Source organism: Podarcis raffonei, chromosome 8, assembly GCF_027172205.1.
Source record: "Podarcis raffonei isolate rPodRaf1 chromosome 8, rPodRaf1.pri, whole genome shotgun sequence".
Taxonomy (NCBI): Eukaryota; Metazoa; Chordata; class Lepidosauria; order Squamata; family Lacertidae; genus Podarcis; species Podarcis raffonei.
The window spans coordinates 56,915,662-56,936,664 of NC_070609.1; the positions used below are offsets into that span (position 1 = coordinate 56,915,662).

At 39.7% G+C, this 21,003-nt stretch overlaps 1 protein-coding gene across 15 annotated transcripts in view; it reads left to right on the forward strand.

Annotated features, from left to right (window-relative positions):
• CHD9 (chromodomain helicase DNA binding protein 9) overlaps positions 1-21,003 on the forward strand; it is a 75,048-nt gene that overhangs the window by 39,655 nt on the left and 14,390 nt on the right. For all 15 annotated transcript variants that reach the window (XM_053400157.1, XM_053400156.1, XM_053400161.1 and 12 more), the window contains 21 exons: positions 68-205; positions 787-908; positions 1,552-1,795; positions 3,959-4,135; positions 5,614-5,757; positions 6,441-6,696; positions 7,478-7,688; positions 11,255-11,450; positions 12,438-12,605; positions 13,222-13,401; positions 14,651-14,761; positions 16,065-16,261; positions 16,937-17,136; positions 17,576-17,735; positions 18,439-18,528; positions 18,655-18,758; positions 18,845-18,962; positions 19,819-19,876; positions 20,213-20,255; positions 20,389-20,608; positions 20,748-20,950. In XM_053400157.1, coding sequence (XP_053256132.1) covers positions 68-205; positions 787-908; positions 1,552-1,795; positions 3,959-4,135; positions 5,614-5,757; positions 6,441-6,696; positions 7,478-7,688; positions 11,255-11,450; positions 12,438-12,605; positions 13,222-13,401; positions 14,651-14,761; positions 16,065-16,261; positions 16,937-17,136; positions 17,576-17,735; positions 18,439-18,528; positions 18,655-18,758; positions 18,845-18,962; positions 19,819-19,876; positions 20,213-20,255; positions 20,389-20,608; positions 20,748-20,950 — 3,340 coding nt within the window. The remainder of the gene's footprint in view (positions 1-67; positions 206-786; positions 909-1,551; positions 1,796-3,958; positions 4,136-5,613; positions 5,758-6,440; positions 6,697-7,477; positions 7,689-11,254; positions 11,451-12,437; positions 12,606-13,221; positions 13,402-14,650; positions 14,762-16,064; positions 16,262-16,936; positions 17,137-17,575; positions 17,736-18,438; positions 18,529-18,654; positions 18,759-18,844; positions 18,963-19,818; positions 19,877-20,212; positions 20,256-20,388; positions 20,609-20,747; positions 20,951-21,003) is intronic.

Here is a 21,003-nt window from a genome sequence, read left to right on the forward strand (position 1 = left end):
CTAAATTGAGGCAGCATATATTCTTTCGTATTTTGTTAAGTCTGACTAATCATTTTCACCACTACAGCCTGTTACTTACTACTTAGTAAAATGGTGCTCGTTGCCATATGAAGACAGCACATGGGAGCTGAAAGAAGATGTAGACCAAGGAAAAATAGAAGAGTTTGAACAGCTGCAAGCTTTAAGACCTGATTCAAGGCGGTTGGTAAGGATAAATCATTTATCTCAGGTGTGGTTTGTTGTCGGTAAGCAGAGGTGCCAGCTTGTGCAGAAGGTGATGGGGGGCTGATGACGTTTGCTTGATACTGAGATGTGTTGTCAGGATGTTGAGAGGAGCAAGGGGTGGAGCCCAACACAGCAGCGTGGCTTCAATGGCCAGTGGATCCTCCTCTCTCGTGCTTGGCCTCCTCCTCATCTTGCTGCCACCACCACTGGCCAGGGGCTCCTTCCCCTCTGCGGCAGGAGGAGGAAGATCTGGCCCCTGAATTGCACTGCGCTCTTCTCTGCACTCGGCCTCCTTCACTCCCTGATCGTTCTGAACATTGGGGGGGGGTGTCAAAAATTGGGGCCCAAAAGAGCTGGGCACCTAGGAGTTGGCACCTATGTCAGGAAGAGTTTCCACTCCCTCCCATTTACATGTTTTGAGCCAATCCATCCTCAACTCTTTCAGTCTGTGCAATATACCTGACTGTGTGCATAACCCCTGAAAGAATGTTTCACTTCAGTTTCTTTTTTCAGGTGAATAGAGAGCCAAAAATGTCATTTATGTTATGCTTTATTCCTAAGGATCGACCTCCTTCTAATTCATGGAAGAAGATAGAGCTATCCAGGGAATATAAAAATGGCAACCAACTCAGGGAATACCAGTTAGAAGGGCTCAACTGGCTACTTTTCAACTGGTATAATAGGTATGTGTTCTGAATTAATCAAATCAATTTTTATGTTAGTGTTGCTTCAAAAGTAAATAGAAACAATGAAACTAGGAAACATTTTTATTTGAAATTTGTGTCAATGAGCAGTCTAGTTTTCGTACCTTTTGGCATGTGTTACTTATTTATTGAACTTGTACCCCACTCTACAGCTAAAAAAGGCTCCCATAGTGGCTTACATACAGTCAGTTTAAAAAGACAGTCCCCACCGCACATGCTTAAAATCTAAAAAACATAACAAGCAAAGAAAAATGACAGAGAAGAAAGAGGAACATGAACAGATCTACATTTTTCAAAAATTAAAAAATGCAATGGTAATGTATTACTAGCATAATGTTTTTAAGTGAAGACAAGTCTTTTCTCCTGGAAGTGCAATAACACAATAATAATAGATGTGGAAGAGAGATAAGAGTAAGACAATATTTAATCTATTACCATGCAGAAATACAGTACCTATAGGCAGCATACAAAATTCAAGGAATCAGGTGCTAAATCACTACTCATTCTTTGCCCTGGGAAACAATGCAAAGAGACGCTTCAAATCTTTCTTATACATAAACATTGACAGCCATCCTGAATGTGTGTTCTTCTAGCCCTGCTAACAATGTTCTTGTGTTTTCAGACAAAACTGCATTTTAGCAGATGAAATGGGTCTTGGCAAAACCATCCAGTCAATAACATTCCTGTATGAAATCCTCCGGACTGGTATAAGAGGGCCTTTCTTGATCATAGCTCCACTTTCCACCATAGCCAACTGGGAAAGAGAGTTCCGCACATGGACTGATCTTAATGTTGTGGTATATCATGGGAGTATGGTTAGCAGACAGATGATACAGCAGTATGAGATGTATTTCAGAGATTCACAGGTAACCTTCTATTTTGCCTTATAGCTAGTAAACCAGTTTGATTTCTGTACATAGTGTTATCATTTATTTTTGTGATTTATGTGATTTATGTAATTGAGAATCTGTTTAGACCCTCAACTTAATGCACGAAAAATGTCAGTAGTATATGTAGGCATAAAATTACCGTATTTTTCCCTCTATAACACGCAGATTTTTTCTCCTAAAAAGGAAGGGGAAATGTCTGTGCGTGTTATTGAGCGAATGTGTGGTCCCTGGAGCTGAAAAATCAGGCAAAAATCAAATCGCGCTTCACGGAGAAGGGAAACCTGAAAAGAGGAAGCGGCTGCTTTCCTGCATTCTGCTTCAGGGTCTTACTGCCCACCCTCCTCTGTTTCGTTGCTGTGTTTTCTGAAACGGAACAAAGAGCAGGGAAAGCCCCTCCCCTCCAGGCAAGCAGAGGGGAAAGCAGAGTGTCGTTCCTTCTAATTCCTCTCTGTGCTCCGGTGCTGCTGGGGGAGAGGGAGGGGGGGGAGGGAGAGAGAGGGGGGAGGGGGAGAGAGAGAGAGATGGCTGGCTTGGGTGGGGGGAAACTTTTGCCTTTCTTTCCTCCCTCCCGTTAAATCCCTCTCCTGCATTCTTAGCCAGCTGCTTCTCTGCACACCCCTCTCATGTCCCTTCTTTGTTTTTCCTTCGTTCCCCACTTAAAATGTGGTTACAAAGCATAGATCCACATGGATCCTCAGGGTCTTTGCATTGGGTCACCCCAAATTCACCATCAGATTACATAGCATGTCCATGGCTACAGCCTGCACCAAAAAAATCATGCACCCACTGTTGCCTGGGGCTGCAATGGTGCAAAAATGTGGTTACAAAGCATGGATCCACAGGGATTCTCAGGATCTTTGCATTGGGTCACCCCAAATTCACCATCAGATCACATAGCATGTCCATGGCTACAGCCTGCACCAAAAAAATCACGCACCCACTGTTGCCTGGGGCTGCAGTGGTGCAAAAATGTGGTTACAAAGCATGGATCCACAGGGATTCTCAGGATCTTTGCATTGGGTCACCCCAAATTCACCATCAGATCACATAGCATGTCCATGGCTACAGCCTGCACCAAAAAAATCACGCACCCACTGTTGCCTGGGGCTGCAATGGTGCAAAAATGTGGTTACAAAGCATGGATCTACAGGGATTCTCAGGATCTTTGCATTGGGTCACCCCAAATTCACCATCAGATCACATAGCATGTCCATGGCTACAGCCTGCACCAGAAAAATCACGCACCCACTGTTGCCTGGGGCTGCAATGGTGCAAAAACGTGGTTACAAAGCATGGATCCACAGGAATTCTCAGGATTTTTGCATTGGGTCACCCCAAATTCACCATCAGATCACTTGTCTGTGGCCACAGCATGAAGCACAAAAATGATACATCCACTGTTTCATTCAGAATGTTTTTTCCCTTGTATCTGGTGGAACACTCTGTCACAAGAGACCAGGGCTCTGCGGGACTTGACATCTTTCCGCAGGGCCTGCAAGACAGAGCTGTTCTGCCAGGCCTTTGGCCAGGGCACAGCCTGACTCCCTCCCTCGGCAATCTTCGCGGAGCTCTGGCCCAATGGTTGCCAGTGGCTTGAATTAATTAATTTTATAATGAATGATTTTAGAGTGTTGTTTATGCTGTACTTTTGTACTGTTTTATTGTTGTTAGCCGCCCTGAGCCCGGCTTCGGTTGGGGAGGGCGGGATATAAATAAAATTTATTATTATTGTTGTTGTTGTTGTTTTCCTCCTCTAAAAACGATGTGCGTGTTATGGTCAGGTGCGTGTTATAGAGCGAAAAATACGGTATTCTGTTTCTGTATATCCTGTCATAGCAAAATATGTGGATGGAAATTTGGCAACCTGAGACTGCCATTATGGTGGTTGTGCATGGGTGGAGATAATTGTGGCCTTGTATTCACCCTTTCAATTATTGTTTCGCTTGTTCATTATATATTGTTTCAGAATGTGCAGCTTTGGCTTCTTCTTTTTTAGGTTTCATTTAGGCTTGGACACCCAGCTTTCCCCCACATGTTAAAGAAAATCCCAGTTATGCAAGCACAATTTCCCCCTCCAGAAGCCATGGAAAGGTTCTGGATAACATCATATATTGTGTTCTGTTTGTTCACTCTTCCTAGGGTCGCATCATTAGAGGTACATACAAGTTCCAGGCTATCATTACCACATTTGAAATGATTCTTGGTGGCTGTCCAGAACTCAATGCCATTGAATGGCGCTGTGTTATTATTGATGAAGCACACAGATTGAAGAATAAAAACTGCAAACTTCTAGAGGGGCTCAAACTCATGAATCTTGTGAGTGTTTACTTTTCATTTGCATATATAGCCCTTAAATCTGTAGGGCTTATGGAGGCCAAGTTCTCAGTAGTTTGTCCAACTGCTTGACCTTCAAAAGATGTATAAATATTTTATACTTCTAAATCAGGGAGTTGTATGCTCCTACTTTCACAATGTTAATGTTGTTTTACTACTCTGTTTCTGCATGACTTTAGTCATTAGAGGCTAATGACTGGGCATGAAATCATGTGTTTGCAAATACAAGCTAGTTTCTCCAGCACTATAAACCCTTCAAGCTATCTACCTTGTATATAGCATGTCATTTGTTTTATTGTTTGAATTCTTAACACATGCCTTGTTGCACTATGATGTAAATGTCTTTTTTAAAATGTAATTTGTATTGCTGAAAAATATAAATAATTTTTTTTCATAAAATAATTACACTTACAATAACATGCCATATTTTCACTAGATCATCCACTATTTTTAAAATGTGAAATTCGATTGCAAGCATTAAATCCCTGAAAGTTTGAAAATTCCTCATAGCAGTAAAATTTCAAAGCAATTTATAAAATGTGCACAGTCTTAAAATACATATACCTACATGCTAAAAAGAATCCATATTTTTGGTATAATATTGACAGTGCATCTCCTCTACACTAAGTACCAGGGGTGGGGAGAAATACTTCAGTTTAAAAGAATGGTTGATTAAATTACGTAGCTTACAGGTTTTGAATAAAATTATATAGGGTGGAATTCAGTGCCACACTCTTCCCATCATTCTGCCTGCAAAAGCATTTCAGTTTGCCACACAAAATGACTCCCCATCTCCTCCTGTGCACTGTTCTGGAGATTCTCCCCACCGCTGCTGCCAGTTGTGTGGGGTGGGGGTGGGGAGAACCGAGGAAAGCCTTGCTGCACAAGAAAAAGTCCTTGTTCAAGGCTTCCACTGACTAGATTTGTTAGATGACTCCCACCCATAGATTTTCTGGGTGAAGCAGGAAAATATAGGACCAAACAATTTGAGGGAGAATGGAAGACATTTAGAAAATAACAAAATTATTTACAGTGTGTGACAGACAAGAATCCCTTTCCATAATGATCTAATTCAAATACTGTAATGTAAATAAAGCTTAGTGTGTATGTGTTATTATTTTTCCTTTGTACTGCATGCTTTAGATAATAGTTCTATTTTGGGGTCAAAAGGAATAGAATATTGTAACAGCTTACTAATATTAAGATATTCATTAAAATACACAATGCATGAAAACAGCTCTAACTTGTCCACAGTTTCACCAGCAATCCTTACAATCTGTATAAATGATGTAATGTATTAAAGGCAGAAAAGTTATTACAATGCTTGTTTATCATAGGTTATTTTATTTATAAATTAGCATATGTGTATTGTCTGTATACTTCCTCTCAAAGATTCAAGATTGTGCATAACATACCCAGCTATATTTTAGACAATCATGCAAAATGTGCATCTTCTATAGGAGCACAAGGTGCTATTGACAGGCACACCACTGCAAAACACAGTAGAAGAACTTTTCAGCCTTCTTCACTTCCTTGAACCTTTGCGCTTCCCAGCAGAATCAACATTCATGCAAGAGTTTGGAGACCTTAAAACAGAGGAGCAGGTATTTTAAACTTTTTATTGTGTTACATTCACACACAGGCCTTGTTCACATGTCACAGTAAGTAATACTTTGCCTTAAACCTTGGTTTAATCATGAATGTGCCTTGCCCTTTTTGCGTGCATGCATGCACAGCTTCTCTCCCCACTAATGACTCAAACAAGCCACAGTATGATTTGTTGGGTCACAACTCCAGAATGTCATTTGTTCCATGCTCTAGGTTTGGATGGAACATGGGCGGGGGTAATATGTTAGGGGAGCAGCTGGACAGTGACACATACAACAGTGGGGAAGCACGTTGGTATGGTTTGTTGTGATGTATGAACCAGAATACATTCAAAAATTAGAATTTAATGGGCTGTTTGTCCGGTAATGACTATCAGCTCAACCATAACAGTAAATCCACCTCTCCCATCTTTATCACTATTTGAACTAATGATAAGTAAATTGAAAATGTTGTGATCAGCCATAGTATTGCTACAATTCATGGTGGCTGCAAGAAAATATGCAGAAATAATATGAATTTGAATCTATACATACATTATGTACATTCAGGTTAAATACGGACCTCCGGAACGAATTAAGTGCTTAACCTGAGGTACCACTGTAATGATTTTCGCTCCCTTTATAAGCTTATGAAATGTAGCAATTTATATAGGTTTTCAGCTAATTTTTATTTTCTATAGGTGCAAAAGTTGCAAGCTATCCTGAAACCAATGATGCTGAGAAGACTGAAAGAAGATGTAGAGAAGAAGCTGGCACCAAAGCAAGAAACTATTATTGAAGTGGAATTAACAAATATCCAGAAGAAATATTATCGAGCTATTTTAGAGAAAAACTTTGCATTTTTGTCAAAAGGTGCAGGCCAAGCCAATGTACCCAACTTGGTTAACACTATGATGGAACTCAGGAAATGCTGCAATCATCCATATCTTATCAAAGGTAAATGTAAAAATGTTAAATTTTACTTACTTTAGACATTTTTCTTGTGATGTAAAATAATGCTTCCCTTGGAGTTAGAATTTGGATATGGTTGCCATATTTAAAACAGTGAAAATCCGGACTTCTCTGTTGAGCCTTTTTTTTTTGACAAAGTGGTTGAACTTTATTGGCAAATTTTCCAAAAAAATTAAATTAGAGCTATTTTTAAGGAAAATAGCCAAAAACAACACTGCCGACATGGGTTGCCATATGTCCGGATTTTCCCAGGCATTTTAGTGATTTCTGCCTGGACACTGCTTTCGAATGCAATATTCCAGATATGTCCAGGAAATTCCGGACATATGGTAACCCTAAATTAGGATGAGTGCTATAAGGGTGGCCATAGTGAACTGCCCTGAGACCTGCAGGTATAGGGCGATATACAAATTATAATTAGAACAACAATAACAATTCAGTTATTAATCTGTTGTATCATATTTTACTGGAGGAACAGGGGAACTTCTTTGTATTTTTAAAAATTGTGTATAAGTGTTTTTGAATTTAGTTGCATATGCTATAGTTTTGAAGGTGAAATGTAAATAGCCACAATGAGGATTAAGTGTTACCATGATCAGTGTCAAGGGATGGGGACTGAAAAATTAAAAACAATGTGATCATAAATACTGTTATGAAATGTGTGGCGTATACAGTCACAGTATTATGATGTGCACTTTGTTTCAAAGTTATATGAAAATGTCAATATCTTTTAGAAGAAGCAAATCATACCTACTTTATGTGACAGGTGCTGAGGAAAAAATCTTAGGAGAGTTTAGGGAGACCTATAATCCAACTGCTCCTGATTTCCACTTGCAAGCAATGATCCAGTCTGCTGGAAAACTGGTCCTCATTGACAAACTTCTTCCAAAAATGAAAGCAGGGGGCCATAAGGTGCTTATTTTCTCCCAGATGGTTCGCTGTCTTGATATCCTTGAAGATTATCTGATACATAAAAGGTATGATACTATTCATAGTGCAAATAGCCATATTAATGGTATATTAAACAGTTTTGAATGGACTTGGTTCATTCATTTTTGAGTCATCGTACTGAGATATCAAGTGATAATTTGCCTTTAAGTTACTAGTCATGCACTTCCTTGCACTATAGTTTATGGCCTGATCTTACACAGCAGGAGAGGGAAACTTTTTCCTGTTGATGGGAACTAATCTGTTGGGGACCATATGCCTATGGTGGCTGGAACCAGAGCCAAAAATGAGCATAACTACCTTTCTGCCTTTCTCCCATTTTCTGACACCCCTCTCTTTGAGTAGGCTGCCAGGAGCAGTGTATTTTTTCCTTCTCTTCCCTCAGATGCTTCTCCCTTGCATCAAATTAGGCCAAGGACCATATGCAGTCCTTTCAGTTGTAGGATGCCTATCCCTTCTCTTCCTTCTTTGGCGATCACTTGTAGCCAAATAAGATTGTCTTCCATGAATATGGTATTAATGGTGTATCCATAAGTGACTGTGGAGGCCTATTCTGGATCTGCATGTCCTTTCACAGTGGGGACATAGGTTTCCAGGCAGGAGTTGATCACGGTGAGGATTTGCCTTACTCTTAGCTCGCTTCTCCTTTTTGTCCTGAGTTCGTGCTTCTTCAAAATCCATGACACCTGTGGTAGAGGCTACTCCAATTGGAGCACTGTCCCTGCTATACACCAAGGCACCAGCACAACAGAGCCATAAGTTTATGTATTAGATAGCACGTATAATTACCTGTTTTTTATTTTATATAGAAGACAAATATAAACACAATGTTATGTCAGCTTCTCATAAGAAAGGGGCTAAAAATAACCTCTGCTCCAGCAGAGGTTCCTTTCATCATAGAGAATTTCAGAACTCCAAGTCAATGTGGTTCAGACTCCACAATTTAATGACATGTCCCAGATTTCCTCCACCAAACTTAACCTAGCCCCCATAGGCAGAGGGACCAGAGAACAGTTCTGACTCAAGGCCTCCTCTGGTTCTTTTTTCTTACTTGGGCAGTTTTGGCCAAGAATACCTAGGAACATAATACCATTAAAAACAGCCTAGTCATAGAATTTCTGTTTTTTCCCCCCAGTTCTGAGCCTTGAAGTCTACTGAAAAACTATTATTTGGCAGACTATTCACTACTTATTAGAAATAGGGAACAGAGATCCAGTTCCCCAGAAAAGAAATAGGGAACAGAGATCCAGTTCCCCAGAAAAGAAATTATCCGCTTTCTGCTCTGTGTTCTTCATTGTCTTCAGGAAAGGATGGAAATTAAATTCTGGATTTAAAATATGAAAACAAGTATATAACATAGGTTCAGGATGGAATCCTCCACCAAGGCAATTATAATTTGGAACACTACCAAATGCAGCCATGACTGAACTTTAGACTTACCTCAGACCATTGAATTTTCAACAAACACTGCTTTCAAGGCACCTTATTTGGATGACCTCTTTAGATCCTCATCTGGAGACAGGACAAGATTTGCTCCAAGCTAACCTCCCTCCAAGACTATGGCTTCTTTATCTATTGGCAAAGGAACGATCAAGTTCCTTCCAGGAGGCTCCAATGCCTTGAAGTAGTGTTCTTATCTTATGATATCTGAATAAAGTTTTTCAAGTTTCTATAATGAAAATATATGAAATTTGGATCCCTTCCAGTCCGGATTCAGGCCTCATCATGGGACTGAAACTGCTTTGGTCGCACTGGTTGATGATCTCCGGCGGGCTAGGGACAAAGGTGAGAGCTGTTTCCTAGTTCTGCTGGATCTCTCAGCGGCGTTTGATACCATCGACCATAACATCCTTCTGGACCGTCTTGACGGGCTGGGAGCTAGGGGCACTGTCATACAGTGGTTTCACTCCTTCCTCCTGGGCCGTGTTCAGAAAGTGGTGGTGGGGGATGAGTGTTCAGACCCCCTGGGCTCTCACTTGTGGGGTGCCTCAGGGTTCTGTCCTCTCCCCCATGCTTTTCAACATTTACATGCAGCCGCTGGGAGAGATCATCAGGAGGTTTGGGCTGGGTGTTCATCAGTATGCGGATGATACCCAGCTCTACCTCTCTTTTAAATCAGAACCAGTGAAGGCGGTGAAGGTCCTGTGTGAGTGTCTGGAGGCGGTTGGAGGATGGATGGCGGCTAACAGATTGAGGTTGAATCCTGACAAGACAGAAGTACTGTTTTGGGGGGACAGGAGGCGGGCAGGTGTGGAGGATTCCCTGGTCCTGAATGGGGTAACTGTGCCCCTGAAGGACCAGGTGCGCAGCCTGGGAGTCATTTTGGACTCACAGCTGTCCATGGAGGCACAGGTCAAATCTGTGTCCAGGGCAGCTCTTTACCAGCTCCATCTGGTACGTAGGCTGAGACCCTATCTGCCTGCGGACTGTCTCGCCAGAGTGGTGCATGCTCTGGTTATCTCCCGCTTGGACTACTGCAATGCACTCTACGTGGGGCTACCTTTGAAGGTGACTCGGAAACTACAACTAATCCAGAATGCGGCAGCTAGACTGGTGACTGGGGGTGGCCGCCGAGACCATATAACACCGGTCTTGAAAGACCTACATTGGCTCCCAGTACGTTTCCGAGCACAATTCAAAGTGTTGGTGCTGACCTTTAAAGCCCTAAACGGCCTCGGTCCAGTATACCTGAAGGAGCGTCTCCACCCCCATCATTCTGCCCGGACGCTGAGGTCCAGCGCGAGGGCCTTCTGGCGGTTCCCTCATTGCGAGAAGCAAAGCTACAGGGAACCAGGCAGAGGGCCTTCTCGGTAGTGGCGCCCGCCCTGTGGAACGCCCTTTCAGCAGATGTCAAAGCGATAAACAACTACTTGACATTCAAAAGACATCTTAAGGCAGCCCTGTTCAGGGAAGTTTTTAACGTGTGATATTTTACTGTATTTTTAGTTTCTGTGGAAGCCGCCCAGAGTGGCTGGGGAGGCCCAGCCAGATGGGCGGGGTATAAATAAATTATTATTATTAGTATTATTATTATTATTATTATTATTATTATTATTATTATTATTATTAAATACCGTATTTTTCTGTGTATAAGATGCCCCCATGTATAAAACGCCCCGTATTCTGGGGGGACTCCAAATTAAGAAAACACCACTCAGCACTACCCGTGTATAAGACGAGACCCAATTTTAAACCTAATTTTTTGGTTAAAAAACACTAATCGTATACAAGGAAAAATACGGTATATGTGATTATATATTAAATGCTCCAAGAAAATTATTGTTGAATGCTTATGGGGATGGAATTTCACATACTTGTTAAGAATTCTATCATTCAAAGCATCTGATGAGTGAAAAGAACATTGTTATGTTTTGCTGGTTCACCTGAATATGGATTGGATGCATTTTAACACACTTTCAAGATGGTGTGTAATAAAAAACCTGACCAAAAATTTTACAGCATCTCCTTGCAATGTAGGCTCATTTGATTAGGACAGTAGGATAGTAATATTCAGAAGTGCATGGTTATACTTATATTCTGGTTTGCAATTACAGCCTTTCTTTAATGGCTTTTTTTTTTTTTTTGCACTTCAAAGGTACCTGTATGAGCGAATCGATGGAAGAGTAAGAGGGAACTTACGTCAGGCTGCCATTGATCGATTTAGCAAACCAGACTCTGATCGGTTTGTTTTCCTTCTCTGTACCAGAGCTGGTGGATTGGGCATTAATTTAACTGCAGCGGATACTTGCATAATTTTTGATTCTGACTGGAATCCTCAGAATGATTTGCAGGTAAATATATTTGAGCAGTTTAGCCTTTTGCCATAGGGCTAAATACCTAAGAAACACCTACAAATGAACCTACTTCATCTGATCCACAAAGAGAGAGCAAGTGTGAACAAGCAGTATTGCTTGCGGGTGCTTGCTAACTAGCTAGGTCATATGAGGAGAGACATTCTTAAATCTGCAGTGGGTTCAGGCAATTGTATGTACTGTTAAATATATTTAAGCAAACCATCTATCCGGCAGGATCTAGGCAGCCCTTGTTGGCTGCCAATACCATATATCTTCTTCAAGGAAGGGAGTCTTGTCCTGAACTTGGCATTGTGCCTCTAAAACACAAATAAGAGGAAATCTCTTCCTCACTTTTCCAAGTCCATGTTTTGTGTTGGGAGAGAGAGTGGAGCAATGTGCAATGTGAAAACAAGCCGTTTCCCCCTCTAGGTCTGAGCTAGTCATAAGGAGTCAGAAGTTTTCGGTCTTGTCTCTGCACTTGCTGGATTCTTCAAATACCCAGCAACAGCAGAGACAAAAGAAGCTTCCAGTTCCAAGCTGCAAGGTATAGATGGCATGGTGAGGGCTTTTCGCTGGTTGTTAGGTGCTCCAAATGCCTGAAAAAGGTGAAACAGGTCCTAGGCTTTCTCTGAACTTTAGAATGTGGTTCAGCGGGATCATCCCACCTCCTCTCTAGCTCCAGGTTTCAGAGTAAACTTGAGCCATGCCAAACTAGTCAGACACTATCTGAGTACTTGCCATGGGGAGCAAACTTGTGAATCCCTGCCATACAAGGTAGAGAAATATTCTATAATACACAAAGCTAAAGTCCGTTTGTATTGACCTTAATTTTATTTTTTATTGTTTTCATTTACAGCTTCAGTTTAATTGTATTTTGTTTTAACAATGTCTATTTAAGTAATTTTATATTTAAGTAATAATATATCATTATATTACATTTCTACTTGACAATCTGTCCAATGGATTCATGTACCTTTTTCTCAGGCCCAAGCTCGTTGTCATAGGATTGGTCAGAACAAAGCAGTGAAGGTCTACCGACTAATAACTCGGAACTCTTACGAAAGAGAGATGTTTGACAGAGCAAGTCTGAAGCTTGGCCTGGATAAGGCTGTCTTACAGAGCATGAGTGGAAGAGAAAATAGTGTTGGTGGTGTATGTACCCATTTTCCCCTCTTTCCTCTCCTCCCAAAAAAAAAGGAATTTGAAATGGGTTTTTATTTTTGTAACTGTATCATTTACTCAAGAGAATAGGGGAGCAGTTCAAAGCTTAGTCTGAATGACATCTTAAAGCTTTGCACCACTTCCTAGCTCTCTGCTTTTCTATTACCCCCACATAAATTCCTGTGGCTTTTGTAACCTATATATAACCAAAGATTGGCCATGTTGGAGAGAGAATTCTATTGTTTGAGACTTTAGACTCTGTTGTTGGATGGATGATCTTAAGGAACAGGTAGGCAAAGTATAGGTTGGGAATCCTTGAGGTAGTTTACAGTGTATACAATAATAGGATTTTGATACTGTAAGAGACTTTTTAAAAGATAACAAAAATAATACACATAAAGCAATTATGTGTATTACATACTTTGGAAAGGACAACCAGTTTCTGTCAGTAATAGCAATATTTACTGTAAAACTATTTTTTAGTTATCCAGTGGAACTATTTCAAAATATAACAATTATATTATTCCATATTATCATTTTAATTGAGCATTTTTATGTATCCAGCTGCATTAATATCATAAGATTTACCAGTTTCTCCTTTACATAGATCCAACAACTTTCTAAAAAAGAAATTGAAGATTTGCTTCGAAGAGGTGCATATGGTGCCATTATGGATGAAGAGGATGAGGGTTCTAAATTCTGTGAAGAAGATATTGATCAAATCTTGCAGCGTCGCACAAAAACAATTACAATTGAATCTGAAGGAAGGGGCTCCACATTTGCTAAGGTACCGTATTTTTCGCTCTATAACACACACCTGACCATAACACGCACATCGTTTTTAGAGGAGGAAAACAAGGGAAAAAACATTCTGAATGAAACAGTGGATGTATCATTTTTGTGCTTCATGCTGTGGCCACAGACATGTGATCTGATGGTGAATTTGGGGTGACCCAATGCAAAAATCCTGAGAATCCCTGTGGATCCATGCTTTGTAACCACATTTTTGCACCATTGCAGCCCCAGGCAACAGTGGGTGCGTGATTTTTGGGGGGCAGGCTGTAGCCATGGACATGCTATGTGATCTGATGGTGAATTTGGGGTGACCCAATGCAAAGATCCTGAGAATCCCTGTGGATCCATGCTTTGTAACCACGTTTTTGCACCATTGCAGCCCCAGGCAACAGTGGGTACGTGATTTTGGGGGGGCAGGCTGTAGCCATGGACATGCTATGTGATCTGATGGTGAATTTGGGGTGACCCAATGCAAAGATCCTGAGGATCCATGTGGATCCATGCTTTGTAACCACATTTTAAGAGGGGTGTGCAGAGAAGCAGCTGGCTAAGAATGCAGGAGAGGAGTATAACGGAAGGGAGGAAAGTTTTCCCCCACCCAAGCCAGCCACCTCGCGCTCTTCTCTCTCTCTCTCTCTCTCTCTCTCTCTCTCTCTCTCTCTCTCAAACCTGCATGTTTTCAGCAGCACCGGAGCACAGAGAGGAAGGAACGACACTCTGCTTTCCCCTCTGCTTGCCTGGAGGGGAGGGGCTTTCCCTGCTCTTTGTTCCGTTTCAGGAAACACAGCAAGGAAACAGAGGAGGGTGGGCAGTAAGACCCTGAGGCAGAATGCAGGAAAGCAGCCGCTTCCTCTTTTCAGGTTTCCCTTCTCCGAGACGCGTGATTTGATTTTTGCCTGATTTTTTGGCTCCAGGGACCACACATTCGCTCAATAACACGCACAGACATTTCCCCTTCCTTTTTAGGAGAAAAAATCTGCGTGTTATAGAGGGGAAAATACGGTAGTTATAAGCTCTTCTGGTGTCCTTTTTACAGAACACAGAGAAAAGTATAAGCATCCAGAACAGTCCTCTTAGAAGTTAACAGATTGTGACTGACTTAACTGTTAGGTTAAAATACCTAATTGGTAGGCTTCACTTGAACGTAGCTGGTGTTTTTCCTTCCTTGAGAGCATGCGGTACCTTGTGATACTTGAAACTGAACAAATATACTGGTGACACTTTATATTGTGCTGTTACAGGCTAGCTTTGTTGCATCTGGAAACAGGACAGATATTTCATTAGATGATCCCAACTTCTGGCAGAAGTGGGCCAAAAAAGCAGAAATAGACATAGACACCATCAGTGGTAGAGTAAGTATGATTTATTTATTTATTTATTTATTCATTTATTCATTCATTCATTTTTGCACTGAACTTACAGGTTCAAGTGTTCTTTTAATTGTGCTATTCAGTTTGTTTGCTTTTTAAGTTGAGGCTTATTGTAGCAGTTTTGATCAAATCACTATTGGAGAACTAAGTTAGGTTCTTTGGACGGCAGTATCCTAACTAAAAACATTTCCTTCACTAAAATAGTATATGTAGACCTATGCTTAGTATTTTGTTTACTCGAAGAACTAATCCCCCCCATCAAACTTGCCTTCTGTTGATCTTTGGAGATATCTGAAACTAGATTGTGTCAAAAGGAAAACGTATGTTTAAATAGACCACAAACTTGATCTATGAAAGCTTCATTACCAAAAGGATACAAATTGTGTACTGAATTTAAAATATCTGTTTTTGTATTCTGGGGCAGAGATTTTCATGTTGTGTCATGAGCTTTTAGTGTACTTTTCATTACTTGAGAGAAAATATTTTTGAAAAGTGCAGTAATGTGTCCTGTCTACCTGATCATTGCTAGATGTTTCCTTACCAATTCATAGAATTGGAGTGGGAAGCGACAGAAATGTTCTCTCTAACTCAGCAATTATTGACTATTCTGATCATGGATCAGGAATGTCCTATCATCCTATGCTGTATTTGAGTGTTCATAGTTTTCTTGAAATGCTACCATACTTACAGTTCAACAAGCTTTTGTTGTTATAGTCAGTTGAAGCCAGTATTAGTTCTACTCAGAATAGATCCATTGAAATTAATGGAAATGGTTAATGTTGGTTGATTAATTTTAGTGCGTCTTCTCTCAGTATAATTATGTTTGATGTAGAGAGAACACCCTCTTGACAGTGTCACATTTGCCAGGGATTTGATATATGGCAGCCTCAGAGAGGATATTCTCGATAAACACTCTGATTGTGGAACTGTCTTGCCCCTCAAATATGGTTGAACCATGTCTTACAAGCTCTAGACACCAAGTGAAGACCTACTTATTCACCCAGGCTTAGTTGAATCTCTTGATACTGCACTATGTAAATGGTTATTTGTCAGTGTACATGCTGATTTTCTCTCTTACTGTTTATTGGAAGATAGATGCTAAGATTTGTTGTGTTTTAAAATCTTGCGTTTGGATTATTTTAAAATGAAAAGCTGATTGCAAAATTTATAAAAACAAGTAAAATAATAAATAAAATATCAGACAAGGATATTTTGATGAACTTTATCATTTTGTATTTTGAAAATGCTCACTTCTGTTGACTCAGAATATTGTTACATTTTACAGAATAGCTTGGTTATTGACACTCCTAGAATTAGGAAGCAAACAAGGCCTTTCAGTTCTACAAAGGATGAACTTGCTGAGCTATCTGACATTGAAAGCGAAGGGGATGATAAACCAAAACTTCGGAGGCCTTGTGACCGCTCCAATGGATATGGAAGAACAGAATGTTTTAGGGTGGAAAAAAACTTGCTAGTTTATGGGTAAAAATGTTTTTTGTTTCTTTGGTGTAAAGAGAGACAAAAATATAAATAATAAAATTATTATTATTTCTTAAATTTCATTTTCTGTATGGATGGTGTCCTACTTTACACTTGCTATTGTACCAGATTCCAGCAGTTTAGTAGTGGTGCTGCAGTACAGTTACAATGTAGTATTTTGTGGCAATAGACATAATGACCGAAGTGCTTACTTATTGATCAGCAGACCTTAGGATCAGGCCATGTTGCTTTTTCTATTGCGGTCATGTAAAACACACACAAATAATGTTACTATAGTTCTTCTCATAAAGAACTGTAGTAACAAAATGTGCCATAACCTATGTGTAATAGAATAGTAGTTATAATAGCAAAGAGAAAATCTCCCTGTGGATATGTTTAAATATTTTATAGATACAGAAAAACCTGTGAGGGACCAAACTAATGCTCACAGACTCACAGATTTGCATAAAACTAGTGGCTTTCCCTATTAGCTTGCAGGATGATAAGGGGAGAAAACCTTAGATTCTCAAAGCAACACAAAAGGGGAACTTGTTAATGCATTAGAAATATAAAATATATATTTACCTCTTAACACTTTGCAGCAAAACATTCTACAAGTAGTCTTAAAGATACCATTTTTGTTTAAAATGTTAAACTCCAGTGTTAAACTCTAAACAGGTGGGGCCGTTGGAGAGAGATTTTATCACATGGGCGATTCAAGAGACAATTAAACGAACAGGATGTAGAGATAATCTGCCGAGCCCTTCTAGCATATTGCCTTGTCCATTACAGAGGAGATGAAAAAATAAAAAGTTTTATATGGGACCTTATTACACCAACAGAGGATGGGCAAACTCGAGAGCTACAGAATCACCTAGGTAAGAATCTGTAAGAAGACTATTTTTTGACATGCTTGTGATGAAATTAAAGACTCCTCAAAAGTACTGAAGGATGATACACCTTGTGAAATAAAATGGGGGAAGATACAAATGCATGTATTCTTCTTCTAATTTCCTATTTTGTGGCTTTGGGGAGAAAAACAGCTGGTGGAGACCATTTTGAATGCACTAATGTATGGGAAGGGTTAAATGACCCACTCCATCTGAAACCGTAGCTGCTTTACCTTGGGGAACGTTGAGAGTAATCATGGTATTTTATTACATGTAGGTCTACCCTCTTTTGTCGTTTAGCATTACTGTTTGAATTATCTACACTTGCAATGTTAAGGGAAAACAGGTAGTATTCTCTGTCTTCCTGAAACAAGGAAGTTCTGTCATACCATGCAGTTGTTACATTGTATTTTCCTATGTTGCATAGGTTTGTCAGCTCCTGTCCCCAGGGGCCGAAAAGGAAAAAAAGTTAAAACTCAGGCCAGCACTTTTGATATTCATAAAGCAGAATGGCTTCGAAAGTATAATCCAGAGCATTTGTTGCAAGATGATGGATATAAAAAACACATAAAACATCACTGCAACAAGTAAGTAGCAATATAAACACATGATTTAAAGTTTGTCTCCTTGATGTACAAGTAACACCTTCATACTAAATGCTAATAATCTTTATTAATGTTAACAAGTGAGGTGCTATGGATTACAAAACTACATAATTGTAGTAGCCATGTTGTAAACTAGTCTCTATATTTGTACAGTGGTTACACCTTGTGCAGATGCCAAAAGTTGGAAGGGAGGAGGAGCAGACAGGAAGAGAGAACCTGTACATTTTGGCAGGAGCTCTCCCTACTCCTGCGAAACAAAAATTTGTGTGGGATTTGCGGGGAATGTCACCCTCCTTTGCCTTCCTCCAAATCACAAATTGTTTGGGCCTGACAGATGTGCATACGAATTGTTCTCATGTTGCCAGAAACTGTTGGCAGCAAACATGCTGCTGCAAGCCCTTAGTTAGCTGGGACTAAGCATTAGGCCCAAAGCATCAAGGTCATTAGGTATGGAGAAGGTGTGGGGGACTACTTTTACGGACTCATAACCATTAAAATGTTACAGGTATGTGGAGTGATGAAATTGGCCTCAAAATACACTTGGAAAATTTAAGGTTTTGTCTTAAATTTGTTGATAATAATGCTGAGCATGTTTCCTATATATTTCAAAATAGTAGCTTGTTGAACTAAAATACACTCTGCCCGTGGCTGAAGAATTAATTGTCTTCTGTGTGTTTATGTTTAGGGTCTTACTTCGAGTTAGAATGTTGTATTACTTGAAGCAAGAAGTCATTGGTAATGAGTGCTCAAAAGTTTTTGATGGAGTTGAAGCCAGGTACACCATGTTGAGGCTCTTTCCTCTTTTCTCCTTAACTGTAAACTATAAACTGTAAACAACTTTGTTTCTCAGAATTCTTTAATTAAGTTGACTTAACACCAGCTTTCTGGTTAACTATTTCAGTGAAATTGATATTTGGGTCCCTGAGCCAGATCATTCTGAAGTGCCAGCGGAATGGTGGGATACAGAAGCAGATAAATCTCTCTTAATAGGAGTTTTTAAACATGGTAAGTGATAGGGATACTACTTGTTTCTTTTTCACATACAGGTTGCTTGTCTCTTGAAAGAATATTAATAAATATCTGTTTCTCAGGTTATGAAAAGTACAACACAATTAGAGCAGATGCAGCTCTATGCTTCTTGGAAAGAGTGGGAAAACCTGATGACAAGGCAGTCGCTGCAGAACAGAGAGCCAATGACTATATTGATGGGTATGATTTTTTTAAAAACACTATTTAAAGTGGATCACCCTCCTTCATTGAGCATGCAAACAAGATAAAGGGTGAGAACTAGCCAGAGTTAAGCCCTTTTAGTGGTGGCTTCAAATGCAATAACAATAATAAAAAGAAAGCTACTTCTCGTTGAATTGAGTATGAGAGAGTTAAATGTATTTTACAGTCCCATTGATTTTAGTAGGAAAATTAAATGCTTTGTTGTCTGGATTGCATCCAAAGGTTATACTAGGGTTTGTTGTTGTTTTTTACAATAAATGTACAAAATGCTTTGACCCCAAACCAGTCAAATGTGGTCTTAGCCCCAAAGGGTCATAGAGCTCTCTTTTCCCCTAAAGCTAACTTTTGCCTAGCATGAGCTTACAGGCCGTGGGAATGAGAGAACTCTTTGTATGCCTCTCATATGCCCATATGGTCCTCCCATATGGTCCTTTTTCTGAGCATAACATACATGTAACAGCAGTGATTCTGCAGTACTGTACAGAAATTTGAGGTTATTAGAACCATTATTTATCGCTTGCAACGTTAAATCTGGGGTGAGGAACCATGTTGCTGTACAACTCCCATGAACCCCTGCCAGTACGGCCAGTGATCAGGCATGATGGGAATTGCAGGCCTTCAACTTCTGGGGGACCAGAGTGTCCTCCAGATGATAATTATCAGGATACATAGAACAAAACTTTAAATAAAAATGTCCTAGTAGTTAAAACCATAATACATATTCTTTGTAGCAAGTTTTTTCTTCTGCAAAATAATTTAAAATTTTCCGGTAGCTAAAACAATTGTATGAAAAAACACATACTTTACAAGCCTGTGCTGAATGTGTATTTTTCAGAGATGTAGAAGACCCAGAATATAAACCAGCCCCAGCAATGTTTAAAGATGACATGGAGGTAATGTGTTGTCAGTATTCTTTTTTTCAGTTACACCAAAACTTAAGAGTTGATGAGACTGTCATATTTGCCATTGAGTATAAACATTTATATTGGTTATAACAGTAGTTTTTTAAATTAGTTTCTTGTCAACTTTTCAATTAAACTATAAGGATTTTTTTTCTATGGAGAGATTTTGAGCCTCTTAATTTAAAAATGAAGTTAAAATAATCCATATTAGGATGAGTTATTACTATTCTTAGAGTAGTCAGCCATCTGCAAGATGTGTGACTTGTGCTGTGTCTGAATCATGCCTCTGTTCATTCTGCTTTTTTTTAATTAAAAAATCTTTTTTAGGATGATATATCATCACCGGGGGATCTTATAATAACAGATGGAGGTAAAAAAAACACACCTCATGATCTTAAGATACTACAGTGAATACTCTTATTTGTATCACATTAGAGCAAACCTGTGTTTTTATGGTGGAAAAAACAGAATCACCAGGAAATTCTTATGTTCCTTAATTATAGATGGTCAGATGATTGAAGGGGACAAGCTTTATTGGCCAACTCAGTCTGCCTTAACTACACGCTTGCGCCGCCTAATAACAGCATATCAGCGTACTAGTAAGAACAGGCAAACCCAACAGATGCAACCTGCATTTCCAGTGCAGGCCTGTGTGATGCAGAATCCATATGAAGAAGCTGCTTTAAATCCAAAAATGGCTGCCAAAATTGAAAGACAACAAAGGTCTGTACATGCTAGGCTTACCAGGTTTAAAAAGCTGATCACAAAAAACATTTTAACTATTTTCTAGTCAATCATTCTTTGTGCTTTTGGGGGAAAGTTACTTAATTGGAATTATTTTTCTTCTTGCTTTTCAATCTAGATGGACAAGAAGAGAAGAAGCTGATTTCTACAGAGTGGTTTCAACTTTTGGTGTAGTGTTTGATCCTGACAGAGGCCAATTTGACTGGACAAAGTTTCGAGCCATGGCTAGGCTACATAAGAAAACGGATGAGAGTTTAGAAAAATACTTGTATGCATTTATGGCCATGTGCAGGAGAGTCTGCCGCCTGCCTTCAAAAGATGGTGGGTTACTTGCTTATTTTTTCCTTTATGAAAAATAAACAGGCAGCAAAGGT